This window comes from Larimichthys crocea, chromosome XIV (assembly GCF_000972845.2).
Source record: "Larimichthys crocea isolate SSNF chromosome XIV, L_crocea_2.0, whole genome shotgun sequence".
NCBI classification, from domain to species: Eukaryota; Metazoa; Chordata; class Actinopteri; family Sciaenidae; genus Larimichthys; species Larimichthys crocea.
This window is the reverse complement of record NC_040024.1, coordinates 440,521-458,682: the sequence shown is the minus strand read 5'-3', so window position 1 is coordinate 458,682 and position 18,162 is coordinate 440,521. Positions and strand designations below refer to the sequence as shown.

The 18,162-nt window shown below is 44.1% G+C and overlaps 1 protein-coding gene across 1 annotated transcript in view; it reads left to right on the top strand.

The window, feature by feature from the left end:
* The first annotated feature begins 1,650 nt into the window (after positions 1-1,650).
* Positions 1,651-18,162, top strand: part of lrch4 (leucine-rich repeats and calponin homology (CH) domain containing 4) — a 35,540-nt gene continuing 19,028 nt past the window's right edge. Inside the window, exon 1 of the mRNA XM_019255668.2 lies at positions 1,651-2,065. Coding sequence (XP_019111213.1) covers positions 1,894-2,065 — 172 coding nt within the window. The 5' untranslated portion in view covers positions 1,651-1,893. The remainder of the gene's footprint in view (positions 2,066-18,162) is intronic.

The following is an 18,162-nucleotide window of genomic DNA, read 5'->3' as shown; positions in this document are numbered from 1 at the left end:
GTAGTACTCTGCATACTTTATTTAGGTAATTTAATTTTGCAGTTTGAATTATTATAATGAAGAATAAAGATGAACAGGTTCAGTTGTCATAATGAACTCTCCTTCCTGATAAATGGGACTTTAATTGGATCAGCTGCTTCATTATGCACGCAGCCTTAAGATTGGTTAATGATTTGATTACGTCACAAAAAGTGACAGTAATGCTGCAGTCTGATTGGTTCGTGTTATCATCAATAAAACAGTTTCTCCTCAATCAAGCGACATTCAATATGTAAGCAGGCCCCGCCCTCCACCGGTGTCAGTCAAAAATACTCGCGCTGTGACCACGCCCACCCCCCCATCGCTGCCTCGCGCTGGCTGCACCCTTCCGAAACCCCCGGTGAGAGCCAGGTAGAAAAGAAACTATGTTTCGGCAGACTTCCGGTTGTAGTTATCAAAATAAAATTAAAATTAGGCAACACAACGCTGTGAGGACAAACAATACATTCTCATGTGTTCATTGAAAAATGTACCTATGTTTTTAATATTTTTCAGATTTTCATTTTCATTGTTGTTACCATATAGAAGATGTGTTTTTCATGTTTTAGTCCATTAAAGGGCATTTTTTATGGTCAGTGTTAAAACAATGTTCACAATACCCGCATGTCCAGTGAAGGGGTAGCTGCTTGCTTCATACTGAACCATTTTCTCTAAACATGTTGCAGTCTCAGGGCCATAGATGGGATGGTAGAGTCATCATAAGTCATTGTCTCTACCATTTGTTAAAAATTGAGGGCGGCAGTAGCTCAGTCTGTAGGCTTGGCTTGGGAACCAGAGGGTGGCGAGTTTAAGTCCAACATGGACTGGTAGCTAGAGAGGTGCCAGTTAACCCCCCCATCACTCCACCATCTCTCCCAACATTTGCATGTCTATGAGCCCTTTGTATTTCGGGTAAAAATGCATGTAAAAAAAAAGGGGGATCAATAAAGTATCTATTCTGTTCTATAAATTGGACTTTCACATTATTGATTTAATTATTCAGTGTTATTTAAAATAATATCTATCTCTCTCTCTCTCTCTCTCTCTCTCTCTCTCTCTCTCTCTCATTATTATATATATATATATATGTACATATATCTGCAGATGATAGCACATGGTTTTTAAACTGTATTTAAATCAGAGTTCTTTTCAGGCACTATTTAGGTCAAACTAAAATTACTGCCACAAGAGGAGTACAACAATAACCAGTGCCATTTCTTTCTATTATGAAATTATGGAAACAATAAGGTTCAGCATTTTATTTGCCAGCACGCAGGCCTAAATGCTCTTTCATAGCGCTTCACATGCAGCAAGGGGTAACTAATAATCTGGTGATACAATTTTAAATCCTGTTGGATGGATACTGGCTCTAAATATATTAGACTCATCTTAAAATGTGTTGTATTGTAGAATGTAAACAGATGTTTTGGTTATTTGAACATTTTAAATGTTACTGTAAACACGTTTTTCATCTGCTCTCTCTGAAAGTGAGCCATGCACAGAGATGTAGTCACAGATGATGTTGAATAATAGAATGAAGAACACGGCGGTGGTGTTACTGTTATGTGCTTTTATTTTGAAGGAAATCAAGTCTTCCCGTCATCCTGTTGCAAAATCTGCGAGCTTGACGCAACTTCCTGAAAGATTGACAGCTTGAAGCGCTCTCGTTCGGTGGTGGAAAGGAAATCTCCCGTTGTGCGAGGGAAGCAATCACAACTCCCATTTCCAGCTGATTTACCGGATTTAATTTGGTACTTTTGAGGGAAAGTTTACAAGAAGGGCACTCGGCGTGGAGTTCAGAAGAATCCACGGGGGTATGAAAGTGGAGCGGACGCCTCAAACAAAGTAAAAGAAGGAGGCAGACCTGTACGTTTGATGGCTGCTGGGGATGGAGCCCAGCTGCCGGCCACAGTAGCGGCCAGCCGGAGCGTGGAGAAGGCGCTCGAGGAGGCTGCCGCGAGCGGGGCTCTTAACTTGTCCAACCGAAAACTGAAGGAGTTTCCCCGGAGCGCCAGGAACTACGACCTGTCCGACATTACACATGCAGGTCGGTTTATTATTTATTCTGTTTTCTTGAATAACTTCCAAAGCGGTGAGCGAGCTAGCTGTTATCACGAGAACCGCCTTTTGTTTTGCGGCCACCTGCTTCTTCCTTGTAACGGGGCAGACTCGCATCTTTCCGAGCACCGACACGTCTCCGCACACTCCTCAGACAAGTCCGCACTTTGTGTTTGTGATGACTGTCACCGCGGTGTTCCCCGTTATTAAGGAATTAAGACTTCTTTAAAAACCAGCAGGACTTCTCATATGTATACTCCACCAAACTGCTGTTAAATTAATAAGAAATTAAAATGTTTTAAACCAGCTAACGTTGGTCTCCTTCCAGCAGACCGCGGGGAGCCGTTAGCACGCAGCGTGTATCTGAAATAAAGTCCTGCGTGGCGGGCTAACTCTGAGACAGACCAGGCTTGTTTAAGTCAGTTTTAGCTCGTCTCTTTTAAAGTACGCCACACGAAGTTTCAGCTCTTTTTAAAAAAAGAAGCTCGTCGTCTTATTTACTTAAAGTGGACTTCAAAGAAAGAAAATGTCAGACATGCGAGTTCCTCTTCCTCAACATATCCTCTCACAAAAAGAAAAAACCGTCAGTCCTCCTGTGTGCTCGTCTCGGAGACCTTTCACTGGTGTCGCTTTGGCTCCAGGAATGTTTGTACTAGTTCTCACTGTGTTCCCTGTCTCCTGTTTGATAAGCCCGTGTAGTAACAACATGGCAACCTCACCTCACTTTTACTCCTGGGCTCTCTCTCAGTGTGTGTAACTCTATCTCATTGAGCCGAGGAGCACAGCTCATTGTAGGGAGGCTATTTGTGACAACAACAGAGAGTAAAACTTGACAGTGGAGTGGGTGTGAGTGACACTGTGGATTACAGGGAACCACCTTTCTTGGCCTGGCCTTGTTGAAAAGAGGATTACTCCATCCAGGTTTGTTGAAATCAATCTGGCTATGCAGAGACTTAGAGCGACACCCCCCCTCCTGTCCTCTGCTGCTGCTTTCTGTGCTTTGGTAATTATGACCATCTGCTCATAACAACCCAGGTCTAGGCCCTGTGGGATGAGGAGGCCTTGAACGCACGTAAACACACACGCAGGCACCTGCCACTGGAGCAACCCAACCCTAATGACTGTGGAAGTGATGGATATATATGCCATGCCTACGGTGTTTATCCAAGTGCAGGTTCTTGGATAAATGAAAAAGCCAGATTAGCAAATCAGCAAAAGCACACTTGTGCTCTCGATGATAGATTTAAAGGGTAGACTCATCATGAGTATGACTCAGCCAGAATGACTCCTGTGGTTCTGACCCTGATGATGTCACAGTGATGTCACCTGAGTTCTCAAACAGAAGACCCGCGTTAGAAACTGTTGACACAGAGTTGGAAGATTTCTGCAGAGCCCATGACAAGTGCTGATGCTGTCAGCTTGCATTGTGGGAAGTGTAGGATCCATTGTTATTTGGAGCTTGACCCACATTGGTGGGACTAAAATTCAGGGTAGCCCGGCCTCTGCTGTGCCACTTTTAACTTTTGTTTTATGAAAGTGAGCAGAGACGGCAGTGCTAAGCTTTTCTCGTGGAGTTGAGGTGCTCTACTCCAGGAGTCTTTGAGGAAGTCTTTGAAGTGCGTTTGTTTGAGTCTCTCCGAGAATTATTTGTTGAGGGAGTCCCCCTCCAGAAAATGAGGTCAGTGTTTCAGTGATTATGCAATAGTAGCCTTCATGGTGCTAAGTCTAAAGCAGCATTGGGGGGGGTCTGGATAAGGGATGATGCTGCATTCCATTCAGCTGTAGCAGTGTTGAGGTCCTGGTGTTGTGCATACCACTTCAATGGACCGGTTCTATCGGAGCTGGGTGTAGATGTTACCCATGGCAGATCGGTTGTTGTGGTCATGTGATGCGTACTACGGGGTCACCACCGCACATTTTTCGGAGGGTTGTTCCATTTCACAAACATTTGACACCGGAGCTGTCAGGAGCATGAGTTCTGATTGGTCGACAGGCTCCACTCAAGGCATCATGGGATTGACAGTGGACAACTAACAACCATAACTGATCTCACGATGGAAGAACAGATAGATAGTCACAGAAGACATTGTTAGAAAGATGCTACAATATGCATACAGTTTATTCTTCTCATCAGCTGAATGGTCACGCCCTGGCTGCATTCCCTTTATGTGTTCTGCTGTGGTCAATGCATGCTTACTGTCATGGTTTACTGGGACACCCATCATTAATGCTATTAACCACAGTCTTCACGTGAGTGTGGAAGTTCATTCTCAGCCTTTGGAACCGTACATGGTGCTCGGTGGTCACTTACTGACCTTTCTGAAGCCTACAGGAGGACTTCACTGAAGGATTTCACTGAAGATATGTTCATATTTATCAAATTCTAAAAAGGTTTGGTGTTGGTATTGATACTGAAACTCTTGAACTAGGATCAAAATATTTCAAACAACAGCAAGAGTGAGCTTTTCCTGTCGAGACAGAACGCCTGACCTTTATTCAGGGAAAGTCAGGAAATATGACAGTCCAGAGGTCACGTAGGATGTGTTCATCATCAGTTCAGTGAACCTCAGCTTCACCTCCACTCCGAACAAGGCAGCCGCTCACATCATTGTCATTCACACTGGCTCACGCTGACTCATTTGTTATTCATTCACCTCTAATTCGTGGGTTGTGCTCCTCTACAGGCCCGACCCAAGTGTGTTTAGTCTTGAATACATGTTCCTGCAGCACCGAGGCCACCTCTGTGGTAATGTCTAGTATTTGAGTAATGAGCTGCTCTCAGTTTCACACATACCTGCTAGTTATGCCTGCTCAGACATTCTGTCAGCTGTGACATGGAGACCTGCCCCTGCACCTTCTGTTTCGCGGTGTGGGTGGCGGCGGCCCGTGCTGATTCACCAAACTCTTGTGGTGGTTGTCAGGTACGGTCTCGCCATAGATCTGGACTAATCCTCATGTTAAGTGAAGGAGGGAAGATGGTGGATGACTCAGAGGCATAAATAAGCATCTTTACAGGGTAATGATCAAATGTTTAAAACCTGGCTTCACTTTGATATTTAATGATGAGCGGTCAGTGTTGTGGGATATTTCCTCTCCTGCTTTGCACAGTGCAGCAGTTTTAGTCATGGACAGAGCTGGAGCTTAAAGGGAAACAAAGGTAATCTCTTTGTTCAGCTCATACCTCATAAACCTCTGCTTGTCATCTGCCTCATATAACAGACGTTGTTTAAATGACAGAAGGATGAGGGAACAATTGCATTTGTGGTGTTTTTTTTTATTTTAGTGAAACAATGGATGAGCGGCCTGTGCTGCATGACATCCTCTTTGAACAAAGCAGCCAGACTTAAAGGTCCAGTGTCGACCGGCCACTTCGGCCTGAAGTGGCCAAGAACAGAACAGTTCTTATCTTCAGGTGATCAAACACAAATGAAAACACAGTTAGGAATATTATATTGACATATTCTGTAAATGGAACCCCCTAAATCTGACACACTTTTTTTAAAAAGATATTTTTTGGCTTTTTCAAGCTTTATTTGACAGAGACAGCTGAAGAAGAATGTGGAGAGAGAGATGGAGAAGGACTGAGCCTTTGTACATGGGGCGGATGCTCTATCCAATACCCCACACTGCACCCACCTTCACATACATGGTGTTGTTTGATACGTTGCTTTTACACTGCTGGATTCTGTAGTAAGCATATAGCTGGGCAAGAAGGGTCGATGGCGACGATGATGATATTTGGTTGGTTGGTAGTTCTACTGCTGTAGGACTGGACAATAAACCAAACATGTAAGAACATGTACTCCTATGGTCATTTTATTTGAATAAATTGATAGCTAAGCAAGTAGCAACCCCACCGTGTCATCCCACAATCCACTGCAGACGTCCAGAATATTGAAGCGGTCATACAGTTAATAATCAGGGTTCATATTTTAGTAAGTAAACAGTCAGCTCATCTGATCCAGAGTCAGTTTTAGTGGACGGGATGGAGTGACTCTGTGTTGTCATGGAAAGAGATGAATACGCTGGTTGAACTGGGATAAGACTGGGCTGAGGAGGCCCAGCAGTGTTTATGATAACATCAGCCCTCCTTCCCCACTGGAGCAGCTTCCCTCAGGAAGGTCAGAGGTTCACACACACACACACACACACACACACACACACACACACACACACACACACACACACACACACACACACACACAAAGAAGGAGACTTGGCTTGCCTCCCCCAGAGTGTTTCCCGGTAGCTCAGAGCGGTTAAAGGGAACAAAGCCCAGCCATTGTATGTTGTGTGCACCTTTTGGACCCACAGGCCCGTGTGTTGTTGCACAGTGAACACACTCGGGCCACCCTTGGGCAAATGCTTTTCTAATCAGGGTTCAACCGAGTCTGGCTGATATTTGTGTTAGTGGATTGAAGCTGTCAAAATAAGAGATTTTCAGTGCTGTCATCCTTTCATCAAGTTCATGCCAAAAACACATGTTTAAGTCTGGGATGGTGAGTTTTGTCCTACCTAAAAATGAAGGGAGAAAATGGTCTGCTATGACTTGTTTTGTTGATGACAGTCCAGTAAAAATGACAGAGATGATTCAAAATTAGTAGCAGTGTTTGTTGATGACTGCTTGTTGTATGATTCTGTGCAGCTCTTGTTCTTCCATGTCCTCTTTTGAAGAGCGTTGCTGAGTTGGGGGTGCGGTGTTTGGTGGAGACAATCATCAATCTGCCCATCATTTTCTCAATGAATCAATTAGTCATTTGGTCTGTATGCCAACAAAAACAGTACAGAATACTCATTACAATTTCCCAGAGCCAATTTTGCACATGCATTAATTTTTCATTTTTTATGATCTCCTTTGCTAATATAAAGCAATGTATCAGGGCAACCCCCAGTTTCCCAGCTGTAATTACTGTGCAGTTTGCATAAAGGCCAATTAGAGCACAAGCTGTAAACGGGTACAATAAATCTGATATGTCATAAACAAGGCTGGATCCTCGTGTGCGTGGGATCTAGTATTACCTGGGGATCTGTTGTGATTTGTAATAATTGCTGCTGTAGTCTGTTTTTATTCACGTCAGCTGTGTATGGAGTCTGCAAAGAGCCGTCTTTATGTTTCCCCTTCTGATTAATGTGCTGGTGTATATTTCTTTGATTACTGGTTTGGTCTATAAAATGTCAAACTGTGAAAAATGCTCTTTATTCCAAACATTAAGGCTTTCAGTTCACAGTCATGTGATAAAGGAGAAGCATCGTTTGATGCTTTACCACGTACGTTGCTATTACAGTAGCTCATGTAATTGATGAGGTCTAATTGGTTAATCAAAAAAAATCTCTTGAGCTGCTTTTCAGTACCTACAGTACAATATTCAGTATTCTTTGTTTTGCTGCAATGCCTCCAGTGTTCTGTGCTTTGTTCTCCTCGTGGTGGAAAATGATGAGCCTGCAGTAAGAATGCTTCTGGCTGCAGATTCAGGAGCTTCATCTGCCTGCTGCCGATCATTGTAGTATTTGATAACGTGTCAGTGTGCTTCAAAAGAGGTGCTTCTCAGATCATCTAACAACATTTGAAATCCACTTTCAGACGGCAGGATTGGAGGACGAGCAGGTCCAAACACTTTGCCTTTGGATGTGGTTGGATGACTTTTCCTACAGCCCAGTTAGTTTGAAGCATACTGAGGCCAGCCTGATACATAAAGCCCATCCCATTTCTGTTCCTTTATTTAGTTGCTCTGGGAATGTCTGCTGTAAAAATGCCCCATTGCACTTCACCAAAACACTGAAACCACACAGCATTGTGAGCGAGCGAGGGAAGGGTACAGCACACAGGATAAAATACAAACAAATGAGCAGCAGGCCTGCAGGTAGTTGAGATCGGGTTAAACTGCAGTAAAAGACAGATCCTGTGCTTGTATTTCCTGTATGAAACCACATCTGGACTGAAGCACTGAGGTCCTGCTGTCCATATCCAAGTCCAGACCACAACAGATCCACACTGTCTCCTCTCTGTGGATCTGAATTGATTTTCTCATTTTAATTTAGCTCTCTCTAAAACTAAGTGAGCTCTGTAGGAAATGGAGACTGGATATTAAAGGACTGGGACATCCCTCTTAGTAATATTGAGTTCTTCTTTATTAAAAAAAGGATTGCTGGGACCAATACAGGCTCCTGTAAGTGCAGTTTTAATTTGTTTGCTAGCAGAACCAATGGAAGTGTTGTTGCATGGGCACCGAGTTAATAAATTGACCTCCGGTCTCATGTGACCTCCGGGGATGTGCTAAACAAGAGCCTGTTGTTAAGAGCAGGAGGGGAGCCGGACAGCCAGCACTCACACGCCATACCTCAAGTGAGAAGGCCAGCTGCTGACTTTGAGAAATAATGAATGAGGGAAGGAGGAGTGTGTGTGTGTGTTGGGTGGGTGTGGGTAAGTGTGTGTGGGGGTGTGGATCTCTCCTTTTCCACATTGTTATTTTATAAAATTTAGAAAGGGTTAATTATTTTTCATGAGTCTAAACACTGAGGCTGCATTCTGAAAGAACAAGTGTGTGTGTGTGTGTGTGTGTGTGTTGTTTCGGCTTATGCTGGTAGCTCTGTCATATTCTTTAAAACCAGTACAAACCCAGCGCCTGAGTGCCTGGAGTCAAACCCCCTTAAATTCCAGTTGCTTTCCTCCTGTTGCTTTTCAGGCATACGTACCTAGAGAAAGCGAAGCTGTTGCCGAGCACCGCCTCAGCTGAGTGTGTAGGTTAAAGGCAGCTCTCAGTAGCTCTCTCCTTTGTGATTACGACAGCTGTGGTTAGCCTGGACTCCAAACAGCTTCACTGAGCTCAAACTGTGATCCAGCCTCACAGCACCAAAAAAAACAAAGTCCCCGGCTCCAGCTCTGTACGTTAGGGCTGAGACTGGACTTTATTCTGGTGCACAGAAACCAAAACATGGTGCAGAGTATAGCTTGGGCAGCTCTGACAGCTCCTAGAATAGCTGCGTAGCGTGGAGTGGACGCAGCAGGGGCTGGTACACTTTAGCTTTTCTTGGCAGGTTGTTGCTGCTGCTATGGGAGTTAGTGTGAACTGTACCATGTGCTCTTGTAGGATATTATAGCCATGGTAGTGTTCTGGCACCAGGAAAGGCTACGTTGGTCAGTCCACTGTTTTGATCCAGCATGAAATATGAAATATGCGGGCAAGTCCTGCAGGGATCACTCCAAAATGATGACTCTGTTGTGGTTGACATTTTGTGTCTGATCCAGACATCCATGTCCATCACTGAATCAATGAAAGTAACTTTGGCAATCCATAACCCATAATTCAGTTATCGCCATCATTGGTAGGGTTGCAAAATTCTGTGAATTTTCAGTTGGAAACTTTCTATGGGAATTAACGTGAATTTATAGGAATTAAGGTTAATAAACCTTGAATTTACAAAATGGAAGGTTGGCCCTTAAGAGGGAACTTAAATATAGTTTGGGAAAAATATATTTGGGAATATTTCCAATATTCCCCAGCTTATCTTCCTATGGAAAGTTACTGGAAATTTACCAGAAACTTTCCGATGCAAGCATGTTAGCATGCTAACATATCTCACAGAGCCAGGCTGCAGACTCCTGGTCCTGTTTGAGTCATTTTTAGAATGTTCTGAAACCAAGTCAGACTTCCTGCTCAGCATGAGCTGCATCTGTTTTCAGGAATCCTGTCTAAGCATGACTTCATCCCAGTCCACACATGACGTTTCATCACTTTTTCATGTGTTTATGCCCTTAACTAGACGTTTGTGATGAACCTATAAAATGTGTTTACCTCTGGGCAGTGCAGCTCTGCAGACAGAGGAAGCCGTCAGGGAGTGGCACAGACTTGAACACTGCCAGCCAATCACTACGAGCTCGAAGCAGCAAGGAGGCCGAAATAATAACTATCACTTTTCCCATATTGTTGACGTGTTCTTTTTTAGTTCAGTGTCGAGTGATGCAACGTCCTCTTAAACAAATGGCCTGGTTTGAGAAGCTGCCTAAGCTGCTAGAAAGTACCAAACTGCACTGTCTGGTTATGGTCGGCTTGAGCATGCCCTGATTTCGTGTGTGTGTGTGTGTGTGTGTGTGGCGAGCACAGCATTTGTCTGTAGGCCTCTCTGTCAGTTGTTTACATCTGTTCCGTGTCATTAAATGAGACTGTGTGCATGGATGTTGGTGCTGTGTGTGTGTGTGTGTGTTCACCCCCCGTCTTTTATTTCCTCTGTGATGCGGATGTGGCTTGCCTGTTCACTCAGTCTTCACTTCTGCTTTGTCTGTCTTCTTCTCCTCGCGTCCTCACCGCCTCGCCTCCACGATTGCCTCACACACTCCGTCAGCCGACGTGTTTCCATCCGACCATCGAGCCCGCTTTAAAGGACTTTTGTTGTAAATGTCAGTGACAATAAGATGCCAGATGGATCTTCTTTTTTCCTCAAAAAAAGATTCATGTGGAAACTGGAAGGAATCTTTCATGAACTGATAAATGCTGGACAAGTATGAATGGTGTGGCTTGTATCATTCTAGAAGTCAGTTATTCAGTCCAGTGGAGTGTAAATGAGCCTGCAGTGTTTGTCATGCTTTACAGTAATTTCCAGTATTTTTAGTTTCATGTCTCAGTGTTTCTCTCTCTCTCTCAGTCTGTCTGAAACCTGCTGCTGTGTTTTCTCTCTCAGAGCACAGCAGCTGGTGGGGAGGGGGGGTTCCTCCTCAGTCCCATGGGGAGGTAACTAGAGTAAAGGCAGAGACACAGACAGGAGAGGCTGTAGGACAACACCACCACCAGTCTGCCAGCAAACATATACTGTGCCATACATAGCCCGCTCTGCAGTCTGGATGTGTGGAGGAGGGAGCACGGGGCAGACCTTCTCCACAGTTGCCATAGCTATTGTTCCTCAGGCACTGAGTAATGAGGATACATGTTATCAGGCAACTGGAGGAGAGCAGCTCGGAGCTGCTTTACAGTGTGGAGGCCTTCCTGTTTGACCACATGTCAGCTGTATGAGTTGACAGGATCTGAAATTTCTTCTGCACCAGTTTCATCATATGTAACTTCAGAATGGGGAAGTCATTTGTTTCAGCTGTGGTGGGTTTGAACTGTGTTCAGCTTCACAGCAGCGTTCTCTCGGCCGGTGTGGCCTCATCCATTATGTCACAGGCAACAGCAAACTTTGCCTGTGTCGCCTCAGACCACAATTATCATCAGTTACAATGACAGAAGAAGCAATGAATAAAAAGTCATCCGAGTTGAATTTTAATCAGCATGTTTGCTGTGAAAAGTTAAAAAGATACTGAACCTGCAGAATATTTTTTACTTCAGAGGTTGGAACTGCTGAATTTTCCTTGTACAAATAACTGATCAAAATTGGATTTTTACTTTATTTATTTATTACTTTTTATTTCCTTTCAATAAGTGCAGTTGTGCAGTTCAGTCACATGTTCAGAGATACAACACGTAACCTTGCAGTACATCCTTAACCCTCTCTCTGCACTGTGTTTCTATGAGCCTCACCCTATGAGCTTCTTCATATTTATTTGGTTATTTTCTCTATTTTTAGGTATAAGACAAGATGTTTAAAAGGCAGTTCTATATCTTGACATTTTTTCAATTTTTTTTTTAAAGATTATTTTTTAGCCTCTTACACACAGGCCGCTTAACCCACTACGCTACCGACCACCCCCCTATCTCGACATTTCTGTATATTTTGCCAGTGTTCTGATCATTTTGGACAGCCTCAGGAAATGTGTGTATGTGTGTGTGTGTGTGTGTGTGTGTGTGTGTGTGTGTGTGTGTGTGTGTGTGTGTGTGTGTGTGTGTTTGTCTTCTCTAGAATCATAGCCACATTTGTATTCCCGCTCTGTCATGACACAAGCTAGCTTCTTCTCCATCTTAGCTACTAGCATGGGAACCGCTACCTCATGCAAGGTCAAGACCACATGATCACCAAAGCTGGTCCCTACTGATGAATTGCCAAGTCATGATCCACCCAGGATGGAGCACTGTTAGATCTATCTTTTGAGAGACGCACGTTTCTAACCAATAACACCAGCATTATTGGATCTAGTTTTTATTTTTTCATTTCCTAAAACAGCTGGTCACTGTTGTTTTTTTATAGCCAAACCTTATTCACACAGGGATAAATGGTGCATTTGTTCGGACTATTTTTAGCGGCAGATGAATCCACATTTGGTGCTCTAGTGAATATTTGGGGCAGCAGGGAGGGGGTTGTGTGTGTGTGTGGTTCTGATGAATGAACTTGTCACCCAGAGTTTTTGGACAGCTCATTGTTGGTTTTCCTCTTTTCAGTAATAAAATGACAGCACACTGTTAGCCTGATCCTTTAACTAAAAAAAATTCAAGCCTTTATTTTGAAAGGTAGTGAAGAGCGTGTCATGTGGTTAATCTCTACATTGACCATCACAGCTATCTCAGTGATGCATGTGTAAAGTTACCACAGGACCCCTTCTGTTTAAACCTCTGACTCAGATGATGCAGTGGCTGGACTGGGGCCTGCTGACCCAGAGATGTGAAAGCAGGCCATCATGTTTGCATCTGTATTTTCTTTATCTGTCGTGTTGGAGCTGCTGTGTCCTCCAGGCTCAGCAGGAAGCCATTAGTTAATGGGCCTCAGTCCCACTCCCCCCCGGTTCTGTGTTTGTCCCACAACCCAACGTAACACTATAAGAGTGTGTGTAAATAATCTAATGCTGTGGAGTGGACCGCTTGGTGAATAATGAAAAAGCAGAGGGCCTGCCTGTCTTATGTAACCCAGCAGATCCATTAACTCCCGCAGTGTTTGGTGTCCAGATGGCTGATTCACTGAGGAAGGCAGAGCACCACAGAGAAGGCATGGGGCCTATGAGGGGTTCAAATGATGAGCTCTGTGTATACACACTCACTACAAGTTAAGTTACACTCATCCAAATTCATATAGGACGAGTGTAGCTAGTTACTAAACTGTCCTTTCCTCTCAGAGGACGTGACTCTGGACTGTACTGTACTGTAAGGATGTTTCTGTCATTTTTCATAAGGCTTCCAAATAAAGGAAGTCCAAAGAGCATTTTTAATGAACTGAGAAACTTCCATGACAGATTTATACAAAGTGTACTATTGAGCAGTGATATGTGGGGGCCTGCACTCGTCTTGTGGGATGACCAGGGATTAACCCCTGACAGTAGTCTGGCTAAAATAGGTCAAGAGAGCTGAATGTTCATTGTCTTCTTATTGTGTTGAAGTATAAAGAGGTGCTTGCTCTTAGATTGCTTAGATAGCATGGTAACAGACACACTGAGGCAGGGACTCTTTACTGTTCCACTTTCCTTGCTCTACACTTTATTTCTACTGCATGTTACCCAGTTCTTGACATCTTAGTAGCCACTGTATTTTTTGTTATTTCCATGCAGATGATATTCAGTTGTACATTTCAGTTGGGAAGACGTCATGATTCTATTTTGTGGGTTTTCTTTTTTTGTCCTTCAGCCTCCCACCCTCTGCTCCGTCCTGCTGGAGAGCCCTACCCCGCACATCTTCTAAGCGCACACATGTGCCAGTTTAACTGTCAATGGCGTGGTCATACCTAGTAATGCTTTCAACAGTTAGTCTATGATAAAACATGTCATTTCATAATGTGACATTTTTATTAAATGATTCTACATTTTGATTTTATGTGCACAATGTGTCTTTGGCATATATTTAGTCAGTTAAATACTGTTTAATGAAGAATCATAAGAGTGACGATTATGTTTGGGGAGCATCGTCTAAAACTAGTGACAGAGTATTTTTTTCTTGTTTGATACTAAATACTTTGTATTTTGTCATATTTTGTTGCCTCCTTCTAATTTATGTTTCTATTTTTAGTCTCATCTGAAAAAACCCTTTTCTCTGTGTCCAGAAAGTTCTAGTTATATATTCAATCTAACTTAATCCAATCCTTTTCTAACCGTTCCTTAACCACACTTGATTAATACACGGGTGGTAATAGCTGCAGTGTGTGTGTGCACGTGGGGGTGATTATGTGTGCTGCTGACGTGTGTTTTTCATCAGAAGAACATCTGGAAGGCTAATTAATACTGTGACTGTCTTCATATGCACAGTGCCCCTCATAGACTCCGGCAGCACGCTGTTTGCTGAGCGTGCTGCTGTGGAACTGTGACCTGAATCATCTCAGATGTCTGATACCAGCCTGCAGGCTCCATGCACCATGGTGGAATTGCATAAACACTTACACTGTTTTTTCTTCTGTGGTCTAACTGTTGTGACACTCCTGCAGTGTGCATGCCGTTGCCATGGCAATTCTAACACTTTTACACTTGCACCATCTGTTTAGCGTTTGCCTGTTTGTCACTTTTAATAGGTTGAGATATGATCTTTGCGCAGATTGAAAAATCATGGCAAAGGACTGAACGTGGCTCGCTGTTAGCTACACTGCAACGTATTTCCTTCTATTCTGGGCCCACTGCGCTCCCTAAATGACTAGTTCTTCATTCTCATTCTCTGTCAATGCAAGCCTTGTTTTCTGTGTGCTTCATTCTGTGTCCTCAGGAGAGTGTACTCGTAGTGTGTTTCCCCTTTTGCATGAAGCTTTGCGCTTTGCATACGAGAGGCAAACCCTGCAGTCTGCAGGAGGGAAGGAAGAGTGGAGGAGGAGGAGGAGGTGGTGGAGAGAAGTAAATATGAGAGATGGGAGAGGAGGAAGGAGACAGACTGAGGGGAGGCCAAGTGAATCATGTCTGACTTGATTTGCCAAGCACAACACGTGAGAAGAGTTCATCCCTATCATCACATGAAGTGTCTTTAGCATGGTTTATCCCAGACTAAGGCCCCTGCTCTACACACTGTAGGCGGGGGTGGACCAGGCAAAGGTGTTGACAGTAATACAATAGTCTTGGACGTGGTTAGCTTAGCCAAGCACAAATACTGGAAAGGGGATTAATCTGCCCACGTAGCTCCACCAAAACACTCTTATTTACATGTAGCATCTTGTCATATCGCTGAGTCACCTTAGACTGACTGGCAACCACACAAGACATCTCAGTTACTACTCAGTCACAGAGCCGTGGCAGATGCAGAAATGTGATGCACCATGGGAAATAAATGTAGAGGTGAATGTGAGGTGTAAAGTGAAAGCAAAAGTCCCACATGCTAACAGAGGTGACGGCTGGGGCTGTTATGGTGTGGGAGCACGTTCCTCTGCTGCCTTCAAGGACACAGAAAAACACAGTGACATGTTCCACATTGCAGACATAGTTGGTGAGAAAATGGCTAAAAGAAGTCAACACAACATGTAAATTGCCACTTTTGGTAGTTCGTGCTGACTCCATGTGCCTTGCAGACTCTGGCTTCAGTCAGTTAGTCACGTGGCTGTTGTCAAATGAGCACAGCTTTCCTTTTTAGAGCCAGGAAGTGAACCTTGAGTTCACAACACTTTCCCTCACAACGTGTTCCCAAGATTAACAACTGACCTAAGTTTTTAAACGTAGTTGACGCCGCTCCAAACGTCTGGCCCTGATTTGAACGTTGACTCACTCGCAGTACCCAGCGCCAGTTCCATCTCCATCGCTTCACTCCTCTCCAGAACACGGTGTAGTTATCTCGGCTGTCAAACTCAGGCCTAGTCACGCAGCACAGACTCACCCACACACGCACATGTGCTAACGTAGCCGCGGAGTTGGGGCCTGTGTCGTCAGCGTGGCTGTAACTAACACTGGAACAGGAATTAACACCGCCACATCCTGTCTTACAGCACACACAGAGCTGTGTTGTCATTGGCAACGTCGTGAAATGAACCCAAACAGCATCCGATGGAATGGCGGGCTCTCGCATAATAAATGAGCCAGTATTTGAATTGATATTCATGATTTTGTATAGAAGACATTAATATGAGAGTCAACACTGGACTTCTATCATTGTTAACATGCATCCATCTTCAGCCACTCCACTCTCCCTGTGACTCAGTCATGTCAGGGTCCTTCCCAGCAGCCCCTCCAGCCCTGTGGATTCAAAGCAGTGAAGAGCTCCTCTTTTTGTTGAGTCACTCCTCTCGTGGGGTTTTGGCACCCTCATGGTTGGCCTCTTTGTTTTTTTTTTTTTCCTCCTCTTTCTGGCTGCTCCTCAGCCTCCTTTGTCTGCGCTCTCCTGCTGGTATTATATGCCTGTTACTCATTCACTCCACCCCTCCTTCTGTACCCTTTTTCTTTTTCTCGTGAACGTCACCTCCCTTCTTCAGGACGTGCTATGAGCAGAGCCTCATTTTGTGAACACACAAACACTGTACACACACACAGGGAGGCCCCGGGTCTTCCATTTCAGTGTCACGCTCAGGGCTCAGCGGAGTGTGTGAGTGTGTGTTTCTTGGCTGAGTGACACGGAATAAATTTTCAGGCATTCTGCATTTGGAATTGGCGTCCTTGATGCTTCTTCTGTGCCACCCAGCTTGTCAGATGAGACAGAGCCACAACTCAGATAAACACGCACTAATAAGAAAGTTCAAATTCAAAGCAGAGATCATACAAATCTGTTTTGGGATGTTTCCTCCTCACCCTCTGACTTCTTTGCATACCAGTGCTATGAATTTCCTCGCTCTTTCTCGTTTTACGTGTTTTTCTCAGATATCAGATCTTCATCAGGTGTCGCATAAATCTTTCTTTGTCTTTCATGGAAAAATTCTTAATGCCTTTATCGTGTGCCCTTTTAGAATGCTGTCACCACCCTAAAGCAGGTGAGGCATTCAGGAATCTGATAGCCTTTTGTCTTTGAAGGAATTTCTTTGGTAAGCGTGCTGAAACACAGTTGACTGCAGTAGCCGTGCAGTAAACGGCACCTGTTTGAGGCTTTGAGTTATTTTTGAAGCTCCCTCCATGACAGAGACTGACAGCGACCATTGATTCTTCACAAGCCTGCTCGCCCTGTCTGCCCGCCAAGAGTCTTCCTGCCAAGAATGAGCTTCCATCCTCCGTGGGCTCCTTTCAGGTCATGTTGTGGACAATAATCATCTCATCTGTGCATCGAAAGGTGACCGACGAACAAGGTCAGAGTTGAAGCAGCTTGACCTTGGCAAGGCATCAAATCTGAACGGTGCACAATGCCAAAGGTTCAGGCCAGGTGATGCTTCAAAAACTAGCATCTAGAGCCAACGGTGTTTCATATGAATACACACCATTAACCAATCATGTTTGAGAAACGATCTGCCTTCATATGCAGAGACCTGTTCATAGAGATTAGCGTCTTTCTCATTATTCTAGCGTATCAGACTGCAGAGGCCTGGCCTGGATAACCATGCTTATCAATTTTCCAGATATCTGCTAGCTACTCTGGAAGCTCACATTGACCCCAGAGGCTAAATCAGTGTCAGAGGATAGCCCATGGGATCAGAGATTGTGAATAACTACACTCAAAGGTGAAGTGACCCTAACCCTTCAGATAGGGGGTAATGACATTCACAGGGTCGCATACAAGAAAAGAGACTTTAGACAGTCATTGGTCAGGAGTGCAGATGTATGACTGTGTGTTTTTGGTTGTTCTCTCACATGACAGAGGCGTAGACACGGTGTGTTTGAGAACTTGTTTTTGAAGCATCCTAGAGAAGGCCTCAGGGCTGATCCAGGCACATATTAATGAATCTGTATGAGCTGAAATAAATCTTCAGTGAGCCTGCTGTTGCAAAACCTCTCTCCTTAACAACAGCTCCCGTTAGCAGAGTGTTTCACAGCATGTGTGGTTGAACCTTTTATCTCTGCTCTCTCTTTCACATCAGCAAAGTGTGCAGAACATGGAGGTAGCAGCGTCTTGTTTCATCGCTGGTAGAAATGACAAACGCTGGTGGCTGCAGCTCATCAGCTGTTGTTAATCAGCGTTACAGACAGTAACTTGGCTAATGTGCAGTCGAAGTTCTGTCTGCAGCTGGTGTGTGGAGTGTTTCTTCAGTCACAACAACTCCAGTAGCATGAGACGTCTTCTCATTGGCTGAACGTGTTTAGTTCATATCTATCATTTCAAAGTTTGTCATCTTCATAGTTTTAAAACAGAACTTTAAGTATTTGGATCAAATAGCTTGTGAGACATAAGGCACGTTAGATTTGGAAGGCAA